Below are 21,012 nucleotides of genomic sequence, written 5' to 3'. Positions count from 1 at the left end.
CTTTATGAATACTATTTCCCACAGAGATAAGCTAGTATACATTTCAAATATTTATCTATTTTTTTAAAGACCTTTTGGATTGTTTCTAAACACAGACACCCATTGTGCTTATAGAACTTGTGAGGCCAAGTAGCCAAATAGTACAGGTACAATGTCAAGATTACAATTTTAAATATTTTTGAGGATGAAGTCTTAATTCAAAATCTTTTGTAGATCAATCTTATTTTATATTCCTTGGCACTGGAAATTTTATATTATTACACATGAATATAAATTAGGAATAGAATTAAAAGCAAAGTCACCCTTTAATGAATTTTTCTATTTACTGATAAAAGCAGACTTCTAAGCAAGTCATTCTAGTGCTAGCAATAATTAGTTCTTATCAAGCATTCTAAATATATTTGACTCAGAGAGCTATTTTAAATTCATCATGACCTAAAAAGTATTTAGGCATTATTATTAAAAAAAAATTAAGGCATTTTAGTAAAGGATTAATTTAGATCCTCAGACTATTGAAGGAAGAAAAATGCAGACATATACACTTTCCTACTTGTAGTAATATAATTTTCCTCTAATTACTTTCTTATTCTATTTGGGGGACAAAAATAATGATTGCATATATCAACATTACCCAATGAGGGTTTGAAAAAGCAACTGAGTGTACAAAGGCAATGGCCTTCTAACATGTATAGCCACTTTTTCAAGTATTTTGAATTGATTTCTCACAGGCCAATAAGGAGCTTTCAGAGTATTGTTTTGACTCTGCTAGCACCCAAAAGGACAAACATATTGCTTTAAACACCTTTACATCATCAAAATATTATCTAAACACTGTCAGTTTACTTTATAAATAAGTAACATCATATTGTGATTAAATTGGTTATTACTGAGTGTAAATTAATCCTGTATAATATGCCTTATATATGAATCTTAGTCGTTTTAGAAACATGTCTAAAAGACTCATTTTACCTCTTCCCACAAATTATATAAATTCATATTTTTAACTGCCAATTAATCACACCTGGGACTTCTATTTTTAAACTTTTGTTTAGGAACAAAATTCAGTTACTCTAATAATCTTTGACTTCTATGTGGAATAAAATTCAGATAAAAACAACACAGAATGCATAGTACTCACCTTGGAAATACTGTCCATATCTCCTGAGCCTGAAGAAAAATATAAAAAGAAAGTCTTATTAGGTAAGAGATCATTTATAAATTAAACACTACTGTAAGGTGTATCAGCAATATGATGACAAATATAAGAAACTCTACCTCTAGTTCCCTATCATCTATATCTTTATTGCAGAATAAATAAAATCCCTATCATAGATTCCTGAAAATACAACATTAGAGAGACCATTTATGTATCTTATTCATGTTGGGCACAGTGGCACACACCTGCAATCCCAGCTACTTAGGAGGTTGAGACAGAAGAATATAAGTTTGAGGCCAGTCTGGGCAACTTAGTGAGACCCTGTCTCAAAATCAAAATAATTTTTAACAAAGAGGGGAAATGATATATTTGCCTAGTATGTGTGAGGCCCTGGTTTTGTTCTCTGGAAATGTAAAAAAAATTTTAAATAAATAGAATTTTTTTAAACTAAATATGTATATATGTATATATGATTTTTACCTAGTTTAAAACTTTAAAAAAATACATTATATATGTGTGTATGCACACACACACCTCTATATATGTTTTCTGAAACAAAATTGTTTTTGAACCATATTTTACTATAATAACAAAAAAGTATTCCTAATAAATATTTTAAAATTGACAGCATTCAACACTCATGGTCAAAACTTAAAATATTGTATTTGAAAATATATTAGTGCATTTTAATTTTGATTCTGAGAGAAATGAATAATAATATTGATTCTTACATAAGAAATGGAATCACTCATTAAATAACAAACAACAATTAGATCTTTGCCAAAATATTAGTTTTATTCTGAACTATTTTATTTTCATAATTTTCCTGGAATAAAAATATTATAACATTTTAATAGTATGGCATTTAATCAGCTTCACAAGTAGAGCTTAACATTATTGTAAATAAACAGGCATAACAAATTGCTACATATTTTATATTGAATACATGCAATCATATATATATGCAAATATGTAAAATAGTGTTCATTATAGAAAGTAATGAACCCAGTTGCCAAGTATATATAAAACTCTTTTGAAAATTTTATTCTAGCGAATAGTATAACAGAGTATTCTATGACCAAGTGTCATTTTTTTGTGACTAGTTCTATAAGTAAAAAGATTGAAAAGTGAATTGTTTTGAAATAAATTGGAAAACAAAATTCTGGAATAGCATTGTCTAGCTGGGTATGGTGGTACGCACCTTTAATCCCAGGCTCTTGGGAGACTGAGGCAGGAGGACTGCAAACTGGAGGCCAGCCTAGCTACAACTTGCCAACATCTTGTCTCAAAATAAAAATAAAAAGAAAGGGCTGGATATGTACTTAGGTGGTAGAGTATCCATGGGCCCAATCCAGGGTGGGGGGTGTAAATAATGCTGTCCAACAGAACTTGGTGTGATGATGAAAACATTTCTGTGTGACATCCATTATGGAAGCCATTAGCTATTACTGTGTCTGTTGTGCACATTGTATGTGGCAGTGTAACTGAATAAATGAATTTTAAATTTTATTTAACTTCATATTAAATAGTCATACATAGTAGCTACTGAAATTATATAGTGCATGTTAAAAATAATAATAGAACAAAGTCTGACTTTGAAATCAAGGCAAAATTAGCATGAATCCTATCAACTTGCTGCAATCTGCAAATAATTTCTGAAGTTACATAGTCTTTCAAGTATCACAGGAAAGCATTTCCTAACCTTGGGGTGAGGGAGTAAAATCTGTAGCTAGCTTAAATGGCTCATAGGTGTAGTTTGTCCAATTTAAATAAAAGACCCCCCCCACACTTTTGTGGTGTTGGAGATTGAAACCAGGGCCTTGTGCATACGAAGCAAGCACTCTACCGACTGAGCTATATCCCAACTCATAAAAGACTCTTCCTAAAAGAAAAAAAAATATTACAGTCTCTTACTTCCAATGTTGACTTTTAAATTAGTCTATGATTATGTCACTTAAATATAGACAGACATAAGATACATTTTTCTTTTGGTTTTGTATTTGTCTTGCCTACAATTATAATGTATTGTGCAATCTAGTCAACTTTGTACCATTCATCTCTACTTCTCACTATGTAAAAATTTTTATTCACCTTGTGGATATTTGGCTTCATTTGGTAAGAAGGCATCATATATGAAGCATGTTTTCATCTTTCAGTTACATACATGAAATCAGCTTTGTAATGAAGACAATGTAAGCAGTGTTATCTTACAAGGGAACCATTCAGATTATCTGGAATGTGATTACCAACTTTATTTTTAAAGGGAGACAAACATTAAAATATAAAAACAAAATTAAGAAATTCTTGCAGAGAACTGAAATTCTTCTGAGACTATGTCCACAGATTAGTGGAGAGAAAGAAACCAGTTGGGAGGATGATGTAGTCCTCTGAGTGAGGCATGCATGATAAATGCTCAAAGCAGCAATATTTCCTTTGTCATAAACCACTTAGATTTTCACAGATTAAAGTAAATGTCTAAGATTATGAGCAAGGGAAGAACAACTCTTACATTTCTTGTTTTCAAGTGATTTCGAGTTATCATAACCAATATATTGTAGATTGAAGTATCATTCTGAGGTAAAAGTTGAAGTATCTCAAAATAAGTATCTGGACAGAAAATTTCTGCAAACCATAGAATCCACTACATAGAATTAAGGTTTTGTTTTGAATTTATTCTATACTTATAAAATCCTTACCTAAAGAGCCATTCATGTGATGTGACTCCATTCCTCCTAATCCACCCATGGGACCATCTGACCCAGGACCCATTGGAAACTATATTAAAAATGAAGAAAATGATTGTGATCATATTGAAACAAATTTTATCTTAGTGTTATAACATCTACCTTTAACATTACAAGACATTGCCACAATTTATTTTCATTTTTAAGTTATAGAGAGTTTTTACTTGATTTTTTTTCAGCCTTATAGATTCTCTCATTAAACTGTCCCAACCCTCTCAGTTCATCTTCTCTATGCTCTGGATGTGCAGGATAATGTTCATTTATATTCAAAATTTTTTTCTTAGATATCCCCAACTAGACAGCCATGCAAATGATAAGTATTTTCTCCTATGATCCCGACAAACTTTCTATTATAAATCAAAGATAGTTCTTAAGAAGCTGTTAAATGTATTGGCTTATTAAGAAGAACATGTCAACATCATTATGACAACATTAATATATTTTTTTAGCAGGCCATTTGTTCAAATGGACATACTAAATAATTTCATCTTACAGGTTAAATACATTTAGTTCCTGAGGGATAGCTGAACATAGCTAATTCTTGGCAGTCTCAACTTTGTCAGTTCAATGACAGTCACATATTCTATAGCAGTTCTAGTTAACGTATTTTAAAGCAGTGGAATTCTCCTTCTTTCCAAGTAACATCTTAAATATTAGAAGTCTGGTACAAAACAGTTGTGAAAAGATGTGTTATAGTAGAGTTGGTAATGGAAAGTCAATAGCTTGCCCACTGTCTTCCCCTCATCTCCCTAGAATACTTCTGAGGAAACTTGGAGTCCAGTGTGAAGCCAAGTTATCTTATGCTTAGAGCTAAGACAATCTGCTGAAAATATTTTTTTTCTTCAAAGTTACCATGACTAAAGCAATCCTTCTATGGTATATGGTGCAGAATACTGAATGTGGAGTGTGTTCATGTGTATATGGAAGGGGCAATGGTAGTTACCAATCATAAAGGTTTTTGGAAGAAAAAAAATTCAGTACATAAACCCAAATACTACCATGACTGTGTGGAAATATGGGGGATTTTTACCACTGTGAGCACACAAACCACATGCTTTCAAGTTTTCCCAGGAGAATAATAATTTTGCTACCTAAAATTAATTATCTAAAAGCCCATTGAATTTTTAGTAAAATGACATGTAATATATATGCTCCCTGATAAGTCAAAGATTGACTTTGAACATACTGTTACTATTCAGCTTTTATTAAAAGCATAGTTTAGATCTGAACTGAGCAACTAGAGCCAGAAAACTCAATAGCCTGTGAATTTATTAAGTTTGGCCCTTTTATCTGGCCCCCACAGTGTTTTAAAAGACAACAACACATAAATACATGTTTGGTTAGTTTAACACAAAACAAATGTACTTCTGATTTTTCTCCAGTTTCAGCTATACGCTATATATTTATATATACATGTATGTGTAGCATAATGTTTTATGCATAGTCTTAGCGATATTGTTATATACATTGTTATATGTTATAATAAATATTAGTTTAATTTATTTAATTATATGTTATATTACATTTATTTATTTAGATTATATTTACAACTATAATCTGTTGTAAATTTTGTGTTAACATGTAGGCCTGATATAATAGATAAATATTTTCCTATACACTTTTTACAGGAAAGATCACGACCATATTCTTCTTGTAAAACTGTCTCAGTTCCATATTTAAACCCTAGATTTCATAATCTAAAGAAAAATGTGCATGTGCAAATTCCTAATTTATTTTCAAGTTCAGGAGGATTAGAAAAATCACAATGAAAAAATTAAATAGTGCTAAAAATGATATAAACATAAATGATTATAAACAATTTGTCATTTTAAATAGTATTAATCATTCAGTATTTCAGAAAAATTGAGAGGTCAGCATTTATAGTTAGGTTCACTTTTATATTTATATAAGAACCTATGCATTCTATGCTGTTTTTTCTTCAATCTAAAGTCTAGAAAGAATTTTTCTGATATCCAATAGTCTCTTGGATAATAAAATACAAAGCTTAAACAATACTCAGGAAATAGAATGTATTGAGTTTGAAAGTCTTAAAATATATCCCCCCAAGGAAAAAATCATATTTACATTAGGTCTGTTAGGTCCAGGAGGTACTGCATTCATTAAAGTATACATGTTGTCTCCAGAATTAGTTGAATCTGAAACAAAATATTACTTAATTGATATCTTACTTTATAATCATACAAAAGACATCACAAAACAACAAAGATGATCTGGATACACATAGGTATTGAGAGCTGTGACACCTGAGATAGCTATTACTACTATTTGGAAACAAGTATCTGGGAGTCTGACCCCAAAACTGTCATTCTACCTATGATGGTATGATAGGTATATGATAAGAGAAATAGTCACTTCAGTAATTCAGGTCAAAGAATTATTACTTCAACAATCTAAAAGGTTACAGTAAAATTTTTTGTTTTTTAAAAACGTGGATATTTTTGACTTCTCTAAGCAATCACATGTATGCATACAATAAAAATCTCTTAAAATTCACATTTATTATCTTTTCAACTTTCATTATTTCCTTAGGTTACTATCTAAAAATTCTAAAGATAAATCATTTTAGCTATTAATTAGTAAGAGCAGGTAGAATATCCTGGCTTAATTTAAAAAGAAAGAGATTAGAACCAGATTATGTAATTGGAATAAAAAACTCTCTTGCTTTAAAGTAAAAGCCAGATTCCTCCACCCAACAGTTTTTTTAATAAAATTCTTCTTGCTCATTTTTTTCTTGATTCATTATTATAAAATAAGTGTAGTATATAACCCATACAAATCTGTAACATTTTAGAGTGTTTAAAAAATTTACATGTCTCTTAGTTAATTCCTACAATTAAAATAGATTCTACATTGATTACTACATAGTCCCTCAGGCTGACCCCTACTTGTTTATACTAAGTGAGGTCTCAATCTATTTTTGTGGCTTTAATGATTTTCATGTTGTTATATACCTAGGCTATTGGTTCTTTCCTGCTTATGACCAAATTTTCCCATCTTTGAATTTTTGTTTTCTTTTCCTCCAAGCATCTTTTCCCCAGTTCCCACCTACTGAAATTCAAGACTTATTTCAAATGTTACCTATTCCATGAAGTATTTTTTCCTGATATTTCCAAGTAAACAAGGGTTCCCCCACCAAGAAATTCTGCCTTGAATAACAGTCTACATATTGTCTTATTTTTGTCTTCTACTTTCACTTAGGCTATAATAATCTCATTGAGATTACATGCCTCCGAAAATAAATATTGGTTAACTTGGATTTAACTAATGGAATAAACTATGACATGCAAAGTTCTCTTTCAGAAAATCTTAGATTATCTTTTAAATACATACAACTTTCAAATGGGTTTTCAACTGAATTATTGTTAGTCTTGGTGAAAGGAAAAATGAGCTATATATTTTAACTATGCAGAAAGGACATGAATTTATCATTTTTAAGACCAATAGAGAATATAATTTCACCTGATAAAGAATAAAAAGGAATAGGGTGTCCTTTTCTAGAAATTGTCTGACTTTTTTAATTAATAGAAGAAATTTACAGTAAAGTGAATTTTTGTCACCTATTTTGGGGGCTAAGGGGTGTTGACTTAATATTAGAGGAGTGATTGTGATAAAGAATGAATATATAATGAGTATATAAGAATGCCTGGAAGATATGCTGGTTGCAATTTCTGACTTTAAAGTTAGAAGTGGTAAAATTACTGATCACTTGCAATGTTTAGAGTTGCTTCAATTTTCTTTAGTCTTGTGGTTAAAGTGTTTCTTAATCACATGTTCCCTTCATAAATTAAACATTGACTCCATGATACAAGAATGTAAATGTAGGGGAGATGACCTGTTCATATAATTCTATCTTCAATGAATTTTATTAATAGTGAATATGCTTTGAGGATAGAGAGTATAAAATATTTACGAGTGCAGTATAAAGAGTTAGTGAAGTAAAGTCAAATTTTGTATTGTCAAACTGGTTTTATTGAAATTTGAAAGTTGAAAATTTAAAAACTTATTTTTGAGGATCATTAATGACATGAATTTTAAGTTTCTATTTATCTCAAACTTCAACAAACCAGTTAAAATATGAATCAACAATGAAACAATTAAAAATTATTTCTAGTTATAAAAATTTCCTATTTTATTACCTAGAAGTAATTCCAACAGTTTCTTTTTCCCTACTTTTTAGATTTTTGATATATATAACATATATATATATATGTATATGCATTTATATGTATACTTATGATCATATTGTGTTGAATCATGAGCATTTATTTTCTCATTAAAAATTCTTTGAAAATAACTTTAATGAAATTTCCATTATATTCCATCATGTTATACAAATTAATTCAATAACTTCACGAAAAGTGGATTAAGAGTGAAAATTATGTTGACTATTTCACTATTGACTATGACAAATGAACATCCTTGTGCATAAATCTTGGATTGTATCTTTAATCATTTCTAGTGTTGGTATTATAGTTAAATGGTATGAACTTTTTCACTGCTTTTGATATATGTTACCAGAGTACTTTTTAAAACTGTACTCATTTAAACTCCAATCAGTAGAGTCTCCAAACACATCTAATAGTCTGTATTAAAGTCACAAGAAAAAAGGGTAAAGCTATTTGAAATAACTATGTAAAATGCATATGGGTATATTGAAGTAACATTTCAACTTAGAAGACTCAAAAAACTTTTCCCACTCTGGTAAATTTACTAATAAATAAATTTCTATAAATAGGGTAATTAAAACTGTGAGCACATGTATATCCATCTTAGCAAGATGACAGATGTGGTGGCTCTGATTTGTTATTTTAAATCTAATAGATCTGTTTCATTAATGTTATACAGATTTTTTTCTAAGATATGAGCTATGGATCTTTTTCTCATTTCAAGGAATCATTAAGTTTGATAAATTATTGGGCAATTCATACCAATGAACAGTTTTCATGCTAAATCAGTTACCCACACAACAAAAATATTCTAAAGTTGATGTAACTTAACAGTAGTTATTTTACAACTCTGTTTCTTCCTACTTGCTACCTCTATTCTACTTCTTTAACCATGAGATAATGACTACTTTTTTATTTCATAAAACAATTTTTTGAATAAACAATTTTCTAAATTTTGTGATTTTATTCTAGTAATCAAAAGCCCATGTGGCTAGTTTAATTACAATACCTGCTGGACTAGGCATGATGGGTGTTCCTGGTGGCCCTCCACCTCCTGGAGGACCCTAAATTATACAAAATTTCAGTAAAAATAAGGCATTTAATTAAACAATGTAAGGAAAACAAAGATTTATCTCTATAATAATCCAATTTGAAAATAACAGAGGAAATATATTTCTTCATAATTTATTTTCTTTGAATGCACCATCATTTCAATATTATGCAAAACACAATTTAGCTTAACTATGTTGAGATTGTTTTGACAAGTTTCCAAAAACAATGAGCCTGTAGCACTGATTTATTATTCATGACTTAATCACATCAGGTATAATGAGGTTAAGGAGAAACCACTTAACGGTGCTTTTACAAATCCATAAAATAGAAATAATTCATGTGCACTTGTGATTTAGTTTACTATAATTTTATTACATTTTGTATCACTGTTCTTTAAAATAGGAAGCAAAAAAGATATTCACTTAAGAGAATATCTTTAAAAACCAAAGAAACTCAGATACATTCTGCTATTTCTTTTTTCAGCATCAACTGCAACAGTTCTGGAGTAGAATACATTCAGTTATCAATAACATCAATTAGAAATGAGATACAATGCTGCCTAATGCTGTGGGTTATTAAGACTACAGCTACACACTCATACTGAAGTAGAGATTAGGATGTTCTGAAGTTAATTCAGGCAATCAAAATGGATAATTCAGACAATGGGTTTCAGAATTTTTCAGATGTCCCATGTACATTAACTCTTACATGGCTAAATTTTCATTTCATTCTTAGTGTGTAGATATAGCCTACCAATTATTTCAAATAATATATGTATTTGGTATTTAATAAACAACTTAAATTTCCCTTCAAATAAATCTATATTTTCACTAAACTCTGTATGAGGCTTATTAAATGATTTTTAAAATAGTTTTACCCCAATTTTCTTACTTACAATTTTTTTCATACAAAATGTGAAGGAAATTAAACTTCCTTAGTTTATATAGCTTGTAGGAACATTAAGCACTAAGTTCACAGGTCCAATGGAATGTGTACTTTTCACTATGTTAATAAACACTATTTCTAAGGCAGGCACAATGCTCGTTGATTTTCTTCTCATGTACTCCTTTAATTTCTATTCCAGTTGACCCCAACCTCTGAACATTTCCTTAGGAAAATTTCCCTTTTTATCATTTTATTCTTTCTTCTCTATTTGCATTTCCCCCTAAATTATAACAAATTATCCTTTATGGTGGCCTTGAGATGTATCAAGAATCAAATTTGATTATGGTTAAAAAGTCATTTGTGAGTTCAAGAGTTTATATAAAACCTGCAATTTTAACTTCAGGACTATATGAATTACTAGAAAAAAATTTACCATGTATTAAAAAACAATGAGAAAAAGTTGGTGTTTTCAGTTTTTAAGAATAACAAAAAACTAGAAGATATTTGCAAACTACTAGGCATTATTCTGCTGTCTGATTCACTTTGTGATTGGGAGAAAGTTTAACATCTTCTTAGATGTTAAACTTTATGTGTGGTGAGTGGGTTGGGGAGGGGGCGTACATTATTCTCCTGGAGAACTGCAAATTCAAGCATATCATTGTTTAACTGAGGATGGCTCTCTTTGTGATTGGACAGAGAGCATTGTACTGGTTTCCAGGAACATATGCTGAAGTAAAACACAGTACTTAGGGCAATTCTAACCAGATTGATAACTGTTTCACTAATGAACATCAACATATGTACTGAGGTTGGCAGATGAAACAACTCAAGATGTTCACTTCTTGGCCAATACACAGGGGCTCTTCTTAACATCTGGACAACTATTTCATTGCTCAAATAAAACGTAACATCAATTCTTATGAGCAAACAAACCCAAATGTACTTACTACATAATTCCCAGGAGATGCTGAGGAGTATGGTATCTAGAACATGAACAGGACAAAAACAAATATTTTGATTCATGTGGCAACATGGGATTGACCTAAATGAATCAATATCCTAACTTCTATTAAATTTTAAACTGTATCCCAAAGGACAGTAAAAGATGAAGGAATGTATGTCTGTTAAGTGTCAGAAATATGAATAACTACAATACTATCTTCAATTTACAAGAAAAAATGTACATTTTAGTCAGGAGGAATTTACACAGAATTACAGATTCGAGCTATATTGGTTTCAAGTCAGCTGTACACGTTGCTTAATTTAATGATTTATTCTGTAAATAGAAATTACAGAATTTTTTTCAAATTAGTAGCTTCACAGATATTATTTCTAAGCTATGTGCTTTTAAAAAAGATTGCTCACTGTATTCATGCAGCATGGATCAACATTTGAACTCACCTTTCCCTTTGCCTATACAATTAGCTATTATAAAATAATATAACAAATGCAAAAGAACTTATTAATATTCATCTTCAAAATTATTAATTTGTGGGCATCATATATGGGTTATATATTCCCTCTTTCTCTTCAATCAAACTCTTCCCCCCACTTGTTTTTTTTTTGTATCCAGGATTGACCTCAGAGGTGCTTAACCACTGAGCCATATCCTCAGCCCTTTTTTAATAGTTTGTTTGGAGACAGGGTCTTGCGAAGTTGCTGAGGCTGGCTTTGAATTCATGATCCTCCTGCCTCAGCCTCCAGAGCCATTGGGATTACAGATGTGCACCACAATACCTGGCTTAAATCAAGCTCTTAAACAAGCTCTTTTCTAGTGATTAGAAATTATTAATCCCACATTACTCTGATAATTTAAGAAATGAAAAAGTAAAAAGTTTCCATTTAAAAATAAGGAAAGTTAAATCCAAATATTTTATTTTAAATACAAGCTCACTTACTCACTTGCATGAAGACACACTGTATATTCCATGAGATATTTTTGCTTTACTCTAATAAAATTGAATAAATTACTGTTTACCTGGAGTCAGTCAGCCAGCACCAGAATAGAACTTTTAAAGAAGTGAAAAAATTGTGGTACGTGAACCCTAATCTGTCTCTCCACCTCAATACCTGCCACATAATTAAACATAATAATATGAAATCATAAAGTAAGAATAAGGAAGTATAACACTTTTGATTTTTTTCTTGAATAAATCTTTGGTGCTTTTTTGGAATTGTTTAATATTAAGTTATATGAAAAGCTTTTCTCCTTGTTTTTTGTTATCCTTATTAAACACAGAGCACATGTCCCTGGGGCTCCTGCTTGTCTCCCTATAGGTATTGAGCATTGCAGATAACAATGGCTGGAGAGCCCAGAATCACTATTGATAAGTATTACTTGCGCTACTAGTACCTCAGTATTCTATGGTATTTGACATTAACTTAATTGGGTGAATGAATACAATTTTGTTTTCTTCAGCCACTTTCAGTTTATGACATATCACTCATCCTCTGATATACATTAAACATCTAACCACCTTTGAGATCTTCAGAATTTATAGTTCATTGCCTTCCTTTACAACCCACTGCCCACTTTTTCATTTGTCAGTTCTCTGAATGCTTTGTACAGAGATCCAAATAATTCCCTTGCCTAATATATTTATTATTTCTTATGACATTCACAAAATTATTATATATTCCAACCAGAATATTTCCCTACAATTCCTCCATGTTTACTTAGATATTTCTCTATTATTTTATGACTAAATTACTCTGCCCTTCCCCATGCCACTGTCATCATTTCATTTCTTTCTCCAATACCTTAAATTATCTGAAAGCCTAATATAATAATTCCCATCTCTTTGACTACCCCTTTGCTAAAATTTCTGTTTTATAGTAGAGATTTCCTGGAGGGAAACATAAATTAAGGTTGACAACTTCCACAATATAACCATGTTCTCCAACTTCCACTTCGTCTTCATCATTTGGAAGTATTCTGGCTTACCCTTCATGAAAACCAGAAGCCTGTACACCCATTAAACATTGCACCTGGGTGTGGGATGGGGGGGTGTATGATTCTGATTTGTAGCATTTTCCAATTTCTGTGGCATAATTATTCTGTATGGGAAATTTGAAGTTACCAATGCTTTAACAAGTAGCTCAGGAAATTCCTGAAAACTTAGCAGTTGACTTGTGAGCTGACCCTCATGGTGATTATACCATCCTGAGTGTACTTTGTCCTTCTGGCTTACAGGAAAGTCATCAAGTTCTTGCTATGCCTTCATTTTCAGCCCAATACTCTATTGTTTACAGATTTATATTTTCACCTGTTCTTCAGAAGTAGGAAAAAAAGAAATTTCTTCTTGTTTTCAAAGCTAGCTCCTTCCAACCATTCCATTCTCTCAAGTTCCTGTTCTTTTAAATTTTTCTTTCTCAAGATCCTTCATACATACATATATATATATATATATATATATATATATATATATATATATATATATATAAAATAAAGCCTACCTTAAGCAATGGTTAACCAGACTGAATATAGCTATAGGAAATAATTCATAGGTTTACAGAGACAAGTTCAAATTTATGTTTAAGGAAGATAATTCTATAGGAACATGAATTCAAATTTGAAGACTGTTGCAAAAAGTCCTGGCAAGAGATGGTAAAAAGAGTTGTAGGTAGTGCTGAAGGAGTAAGAGAATTTGATAATCATTCATTTCACAAATTACTTCACAGGGGTGGTGACAGTGTGACAGACAAGAGAAGGACAAAATTGAGGTAATTCCTGTTTCCAACTTGGTGACAGTGGATGATGATGCTACTCATTTATATATAAGGAACTCAGGAACTAGCAGGCTTAAGGAAATGTCTGATATGTTGAATCTGAAGGTACTAGTAGACATTAAGTTAGACCTGAGCTATAAACACTATAAATATAGGTAAAGATTTATTAGAGATCAAGACTACAGATATAGCTTCAATTGAATGAATTTTCATTTTGTGCTGGTCATAATACCTGATTTAGAATTTTATAAGATTTTATGATGGTTAAAACCACATGAGGACTAGGGTTGTAGCTCAGTGGTAGAGCGCTTGCCTAGCATGTATGAGGAGCTGGGTTTGATTCTCAGCACTGCATATAAATAAATAAAATAAAGGTCCATTGACAACTAAAAAATATATTAAAAAACCATGAAAACATTAAAATGGGGGAAAAACAAGATAAGAAAGCCAGGAATGTAATTAGAAAATTCTACCAATTGAGAAAAGGCAGTAAATGTGATTGGATAAAAATTGGAAGAAAATATTTAAAAAAATCAAGCAAGTTAGACTTTTAAGAAGCAGCAAGTAGGTGCAGGTTGACTAGAAAATATCTAAATTGCTGGGTGAAGCTTAAGCCTTTTAGCTTTCTGAGACATTGCTAAAAATAAATAATAAAAGGATACTTTAATAACAATATGGAAAAATAAAGAAACATTAAAATCACAAATGAAAAATTAATAGACATTTAAAACAAAACTAAGCAGTCAGATATTTCAGAGATCAGGTATGATGAAGACAGAAAAGAAAGCTTTCTTATTTGGTTGGTAAATAGTAACCTTCAGAATGGGACTTTCACAGAATTTGAAATGGGTTGAAAAGTTGGTTGGGAAGTCAATTCAATATGCCTTAATTTATCTCCTATGAGGTTTCAGGCCCTGCACTACTGTGCAATGATCAAAGACGGGAAACCCTAGGAATCCACCCTCCAGGAGATAGTGGCAAAGGAGTCACAGTGTGAGAGAAATGGATGGTTGTTTGGGATTTAAAAGGGCTGACAGGACCTTTCTATCAGCTATCTCCTGCCAGTTCCACAGGAGAAGAGGACAAGAGGTTTAAGCTTGTGTAAATATTTTGCTCACTGGTATTACATTCCAAGAAAATTCCAGTCAAAGGAAATGGATAGGCCAAAGAAAAATTCGTTTGGAGGAGGGAATGGGCAGCATATGCAAAAAAGTAACAAGAGGTAGAATAAAGAGAATAGACAGAAGGATAAGTATTGAAAAGAAAGACCATTTCTATTTCCAAGATAAGAAGAAAGAAATATGACTAAAGGTGTAATGATATTGCTGGTGAAACTTAGAATCTGAAGAAATTTGAGTCTAATGGTCTTTATTTTTTTTTCTTTCCTCTGTAAAATATGAGACAATTTTAATTGACAGGGAAGGGACCAAGATAATGCAGGGGACACAAAGAGAATAATAAACTACTGTACCAGTCTCTGAGGAAAGCAGAAGTAGCTGACTAAGGAAGAAGAGTAGTTCAAGCATCAGTGAGGACTCAGCTGAGGTTCAGCATTACAGATTTAAAATATACTGTAATGTGTTAAGTGTAATTATAGGAATACCTGTTAAACATGATGGAAGAACTAAAGATGCTGTTCTATAAATACTTCAAATATAACATTTTAAAAAATTCCACAAAGCAAAAACAAAACCTTGTTATCTACCCTCTAAATCTTTTTTCCTACATTCCTAACTCAGTTGTGTTATTACTATTCTCCCAAATGCCTGGATTCAAAGACTTGAAAACACTTTTAACTTTCTCATTCTCTTTATCCCTAAATCCTCCCTCTAATACTACCCTATGCTTCATACAAGATGTCCACTAAGATAAAAACAAAGGATAAAAATGAATATGTAGAAGACAGACAAAATCACAGAACTGGAAGGTCAGAATCACAGAATAAGAATCCGTCATTTGACAGATGAGAAAATTAAGGGCTCAGAAAATTGCCTAAGTTAGATAATTCAAGAGTTCTGATAAGAATGCAAATTTGTAAATTATTCTGAATCCTAATACCCACGATTGTGGTATTAGGATTCTAGTTAATTCTCTGGCCCCTACCTACTAGGGGCCAGAGAATTAACTAGAGGGCTTCTTTTTGTTTATTTTTTAAAATTATCAGTAACATTTTAAGTACCTTTCTTTACAGATAAAGTACGTTTCTTTATCCGTAAAGCTTACCTTGTAGCACTGGTTAACTAGAAATTAGGGAGGGCAACATCAAGACATCAGAACTGGTAGAAAAGTTAAAAATATTTTTAGTGCTCTTTTCAAATAATGAGCTTCTGTTGGTATAAAGCAGAGCCTATTTGAAATAATATATTTTTATTTTCTTTTGTTTTAATTACTATAATAGATCCTCACTTTTTTTCCTTTCTCTTTTTCTTGGAAACCTAGTGAGCTGATAAGTATAAAATTGTACTGAACCCTTTTTAAATTTTTTTTCCTATCCTCTCTTCTTCTGCTGCTAAAAATTCCTTTAATTTTCCTTGGTAACCCCAGAGTTTTCTCTACACAGTTTGAGTTAGGCTTAGGGAATAGGCACGTAACCTAGACATAGCAGAAAAAATATTATATCCCTGTCTATAACTGTTTTATGAATGAACATATGACCCCAGCTAAGCAAGTTCAGTTCGGTTATTTTCAGTTTCTTTGTTAAACCGATAAGGAGTTGTATTCTTTTGCCCTGAACTGGAAGCTGTGAGGATATGAATCTGAAACTTTACACAGCCTCCTTGCTATGAAAAAGGAAACAAAGGCAAGAAACTAAGAGACTAGGTCCTGATGAGGTTCTTTGAATTCTTGGAACCAAATATGCCCAAGGTCAAATTTAAATCTGAACTTTTCAGATACATGATGTAGTAATATTCTCCCTCAGTATGAATTTAGTTTGGTTGGTCTCTATATATTGTGACCCCAAATAGTTCATCTTTAATAAAAATGCTTGCTAATTAAGTGATCCAACCTTATTATGCATCTAAGCCAAAGCATACAGTTCTTTGTAAAAAAGATAAATAAGGAAAAACTAGAATTGGTAGATTATAAACAATATTCCAAACAAGAATCTGAGGTAAAAACTATAATGCTTAGGGTCAAAGAAGTTCAAAACGAAAATCATACTTTCATTCTGAATTAAAAACAAGAATTTGTCCTTAAAAATGTTTCTCCTACCGTCATGTATGAGTGTCATAAAATATTTTTGATCAAAATACTTTTATAGGATGAAATTGTGGACAAAGATTATGAATAGATACATATATCATGGATAATGGTAGGCAGGTTTCACACTTTCAGAGAAGTTGGTTATAACCATGAAAAGCAGAAAGGCTAGAATGAATTCTGTAGTAATGGACTGAAAAATTGAAGCCTTAGCTGCACTTGTGTTGTTGATATATAGCGATAAAGAGAGATATAGATACATGTGATATGTAGACACAGAGACATCTATCTTCTGGTTCTGTTGGTTGGAGGCATAGAAGCTATATTACTCTAATGAGCTTTAAATACCACTTTCCACTGAAAAGACCCAGGACTCATTAAAGAAATGGCTGTTTCCAGGGTTAAGGTTGGGGAAATACGAGATAAGCTTCTGAGTGCTCAAACAATAATGGGCCATTTTAAAAGCAGAAATGAGGCTGGAGATGTAGCTCAGTAGTAGAGTGTCTGCCTAGCATGTGTGAGGCCCTAGGTTTGAAGCTCAGTACCACAAAAGAAATCTCTAAAAGTAGAAATGATCCAGCTTGAAGAGATTCCCACTGGCCAAATTTAGGACAATTTTCACAAGCTAAACCCACTGAGTATTTAATCCATCAGTATATATGAGCATAAATGAACATGAATGGGAAAGAAAGAATAGCCTTTTTGTTCTAGTAGAAAGACATGTAATATATGGAAAAGGAAAGACAGAATTAAAAGATATCCATATGGCAACCAACAAAGTAAGAAATTCAAATAAGAATCATCGATGAATGCCAAAAATAGCTGCTGAAGGTATAAGGAGGAAGGGCTTATTTACTATAGCTTCAAAGTTCTGTCTCCAAGTTAAAGTTACAAAAGGAAAAATAATAATTTCCATTTATAGAAATATTCTGATAAGAAACACCTTAACCAAATGATCAAAATTAACATTAACAGTAATAGTACAAATAACCATATGTGCCTCCTGAAATGACATACTGAGAAAAACACAAAACTCCTGGGGTATTCTTACCAAACATATGAACTCCCAAGTCTAATCATGAGGAAATATCAAATGAAACCAAATTGTGAGATGCTCTAAATAATAACTGGCTTCCATTTCACACAAGTGCAAGAATGAGAAAGACAAAGAAAAGCTGGGGAACTGTTCTAGATTAAAAGAGACAAGACATGATAGAAAAAGAGAACCAGGTTTCCTTTTGTTATAAAAGATATTATTGGGACAACTGGAGAAATCTAAATAAGACCTGTAGATTAAAAATTAGCATTAAGTCAATGTTAATGCTCTTATTTTGATCATTATTTTGGAGTTAAGAAATGTATTAGGTTTTAGGGAAAGCACACTGAAGTACTTAGGGATAAAGTTTCAGGAAACTTAAATGGTTCAGGAAAAATATGTTTATGTATAGAGAGGAAACCATAAAGCAAATGTGGAAAAACATTAACATTGGGCAATTTGGGTGAAAGGTACATGGCAATTCTTAGTACTATTCTTGTAAGCTTTCTGTAAGGGTGCAGTTACTTCAAAATAGTGAAAAAAAACAGTCAGCAAAGCATATTTGAAAACAGCAAAAATAAAAACAACACTTTAGGGTGCTTCCCCCTAAGGAGTCACAGACTTACGGAATTAATATAAACTAATTGTTTGTAATATTAAATAAATACAGGAAATGTAAGGAACTTTGTGTTCAAAATAATATAGATGAGTTGTCATTAAAAAATAATTTGGGTAAAAAAAGTTCACCTTTTATACCTTTTACTTCTGTTTCATAGAATCCCTAGTTTCTACTACAAAGTTACCAGTTCTCTATACTTTCTTTCTTGTTCTCATAAGAAATCATTTTCCGGAGAATGTTTTTCTTTTTCCTGCTCAAGATGATGACCATTTCTCTTCAGAAGAGAAAACCTGCCCTCCTCCCACTTCTTTCCCATTTGCATACTTAGAATGAGAACAGATGCCTCCACATGTGGTGTTTATTAACCAAGGAGACTGCTTTCAGGTCTCTTACTTGCCTACATTTGTGCTGGTCAAATACCCATTTCAGATTGATCATTGGACATCAGTATGATGTTCACCTCCTGCAAAAGTTCTTAGTTCTAAACAGGGTCTAAAATAATGCAGAAATAATGATCTGATATAGTCATTCTCCTACCCCTAGTGCTCAGCTCTAAGAAATGCTAAGAGATGGGGTCTCTAAGAATCATCAGAATGCAGTGATCTCTTCTTTTCTTTGCCTCTATCTAATCCTCTTCACTTAGATAATATACTCCCGGTAAGTACAACGCACCGTCCTCAATATCAACTGCCTGAATGCTGCCCATCAGTGGTTTGTAGGAGATATAATCTCTGGACAAGTATATAGAAAAATTGGGAGTGAAGAAGATGGATAGTTTGACCTGTCCTCTGGCTGCTTGCAATGAGCAGTTGGGATGGTTAACTGAACTAAGAGTGAGAACGGAGGGAAAGGGTCTTCTTGCTTCTAGGTGGAAAGGCTTACCCACCTTAGTTAAGGTGGGATGTGGTTGTGTTTTAAAATCTGGCCTCATTAAACATGCAAATAATATAAATTCATTTCAGATTCTGGCACTAGGAAGATTGTCAGTTTTTTCATTATGAATTTTTTTTTAGCATCCTTATGGGCATTTCAATAGGAAGTTGCAAGAAGTGTATTTTGAGCGGCAAGCCAGATGCCATTTTAAAGTGAAATCTTGAATTAATTAGTTAAGGCAGATAGCAAGAAGCAAACAAAAACATAAACTCCTCTACAGCACATAAGCAAACTGAAAGAATTTTGGAGCAGCGAAGTTATTCACATTTCAACAATCTGACAAAAGAGTATCAAGATTTGTTGAATAGTTCATTGAAGACCCAAAAAAGAAGCAACATCATATTTTCTACCTCAAATAACTTCATTTAATCAGTAAACACCATAGATATTAAAACTAAGAAAACTGGGTAATGTAAATTAATACCTTTTCTCTTTATATGATAGTTATTTACCTGAGAAGGAAGTGACTTTTGCTTTAGAATAGCAACGGACTTACAATGATTTTTCTGTTATTAAACACACTTCATTTTTAACTTCAAGTTTAAATAAACATTATACATTAGATAAGTTTCATGTTTATTTAGCATTAAGGCCACTGATAGAGAATGAAGCCATCCCTTCTGGGTAGCTGTGCACATAGACTTGTCAAGTGGAATAGAGGCCAAGTCCCCACTGACTCCTTTGACTTAAGAGCCTGTGTACTGTGCACACACTGTACAAATTCACACAGCAGGCCTTTCTTATGTATTGAAGAACTAAAGATTTCAAAGACAAGGAGAAAAAACATCACTAGGATCGTGAAATTAAGATCATATTAATTTTGTGTTCGATAGCTTAATTTTCAACCCGTTCATATATTTATACACATTACTAAGAAAGAAAAACATCCATAGTCAATCACTGCCACAATAATAAAAGGAAAATTCCTAGAATGTTAGGTACATAAATGTGAGAGAAAGGCAATTTAGCTAACAAGCACAAAGAAAATGTGTACTTGCTTTCTGAGGCAGCAAGACAGAAAAGCCTATGTGTAATTAATACAAGTACAATCATAATAATTTAGTTTCCTCTAATTGAGATTGATCATATCTGACAACTTAGTTGATTATTATATCTATTACAGAGGATCAAACCATTTTATGACTAATATAAACTACTACATAAGATATTGAAGTATATTTAAATCACACCATTTTTAATTATCTTTGAAAATATGTTAACTGATGTAGAATGCATATTTACAATTAGCTCTTGAAGTGAAAAAATTACATAATTTTAAGATTGGGTATTTTTCTAAAAAACATACACAAAACCTTTTTGAATGATTATTCATAGGATGGATTGCAAAGCTTTCATAAACAGCATATTTTTGTTTTTGTCAAATGTTACAAAGCACAAGCGTAAAAAATTTAAAAGGTGTATATGTATGTATGTATGTATGAATGTATGAATGCATATATATATATATA

The 21,012-nt window shown here is 31.6% G+C and overlaps 1 protein-coding gene across 3 annotated transcripts in view; it reads right to left on the bottom strand.

The window, feature by feature from the left end:
- SSBP2 (single stranded DNA binding protein 2) overlaps positions 1 to 21,012 on the bottom strand; it is a 351,463-nt gene that overhangs the window by 14,201 nt on the left and 316,250 nt on the right. For all 3 annotated transcript variants that reach the window (XM_081294470.1, XM_081294469.1, XM_081294471.1), the window contains 5 exons: positions 10,973 to 11,008; positions 9,097 to 9,151; positions 5,986 to 6,056; positions 3,853 to 3,931; positions 1,139 to 1,167 (listed from right to left, as the gene is read on the bottom strand). In XM_081294470.1, coding sequence (XP_081150596.1) covers positions 1,139 to 1,167; positions 3,853 to 3,931; positions 5,986 to 6,056; positions 9,097 to 9,151; positions 10,973 to 11,008 — 270 coding nt within the window. The remainder of the gene's footprint in view (positions 1 to 1,138; positions 1,168 to 3,852; positions 3,932 to 5,985; positions 6,057 to 9,096; positions 9,152 to 10,972; positions 11,009 to 21,012) is intronic.

This window comes from Spermophilus citellus, assembly GCF_964194105.1.
Source record: "Spermophilus citellus genome assembly, chromosome: 1".
In the NCBI taxonomy this organism is placed as follows: Eukaryota; Metazoa; Chordata; class Mammalia; order Rodentia; family Sciuridae; genus Spermophilus; species Spermophilus citellus.
Note: the sequence above shows the minus strand (reverse complement) of the source record. Positions and strands in the feature narration are given on the sequence as shown.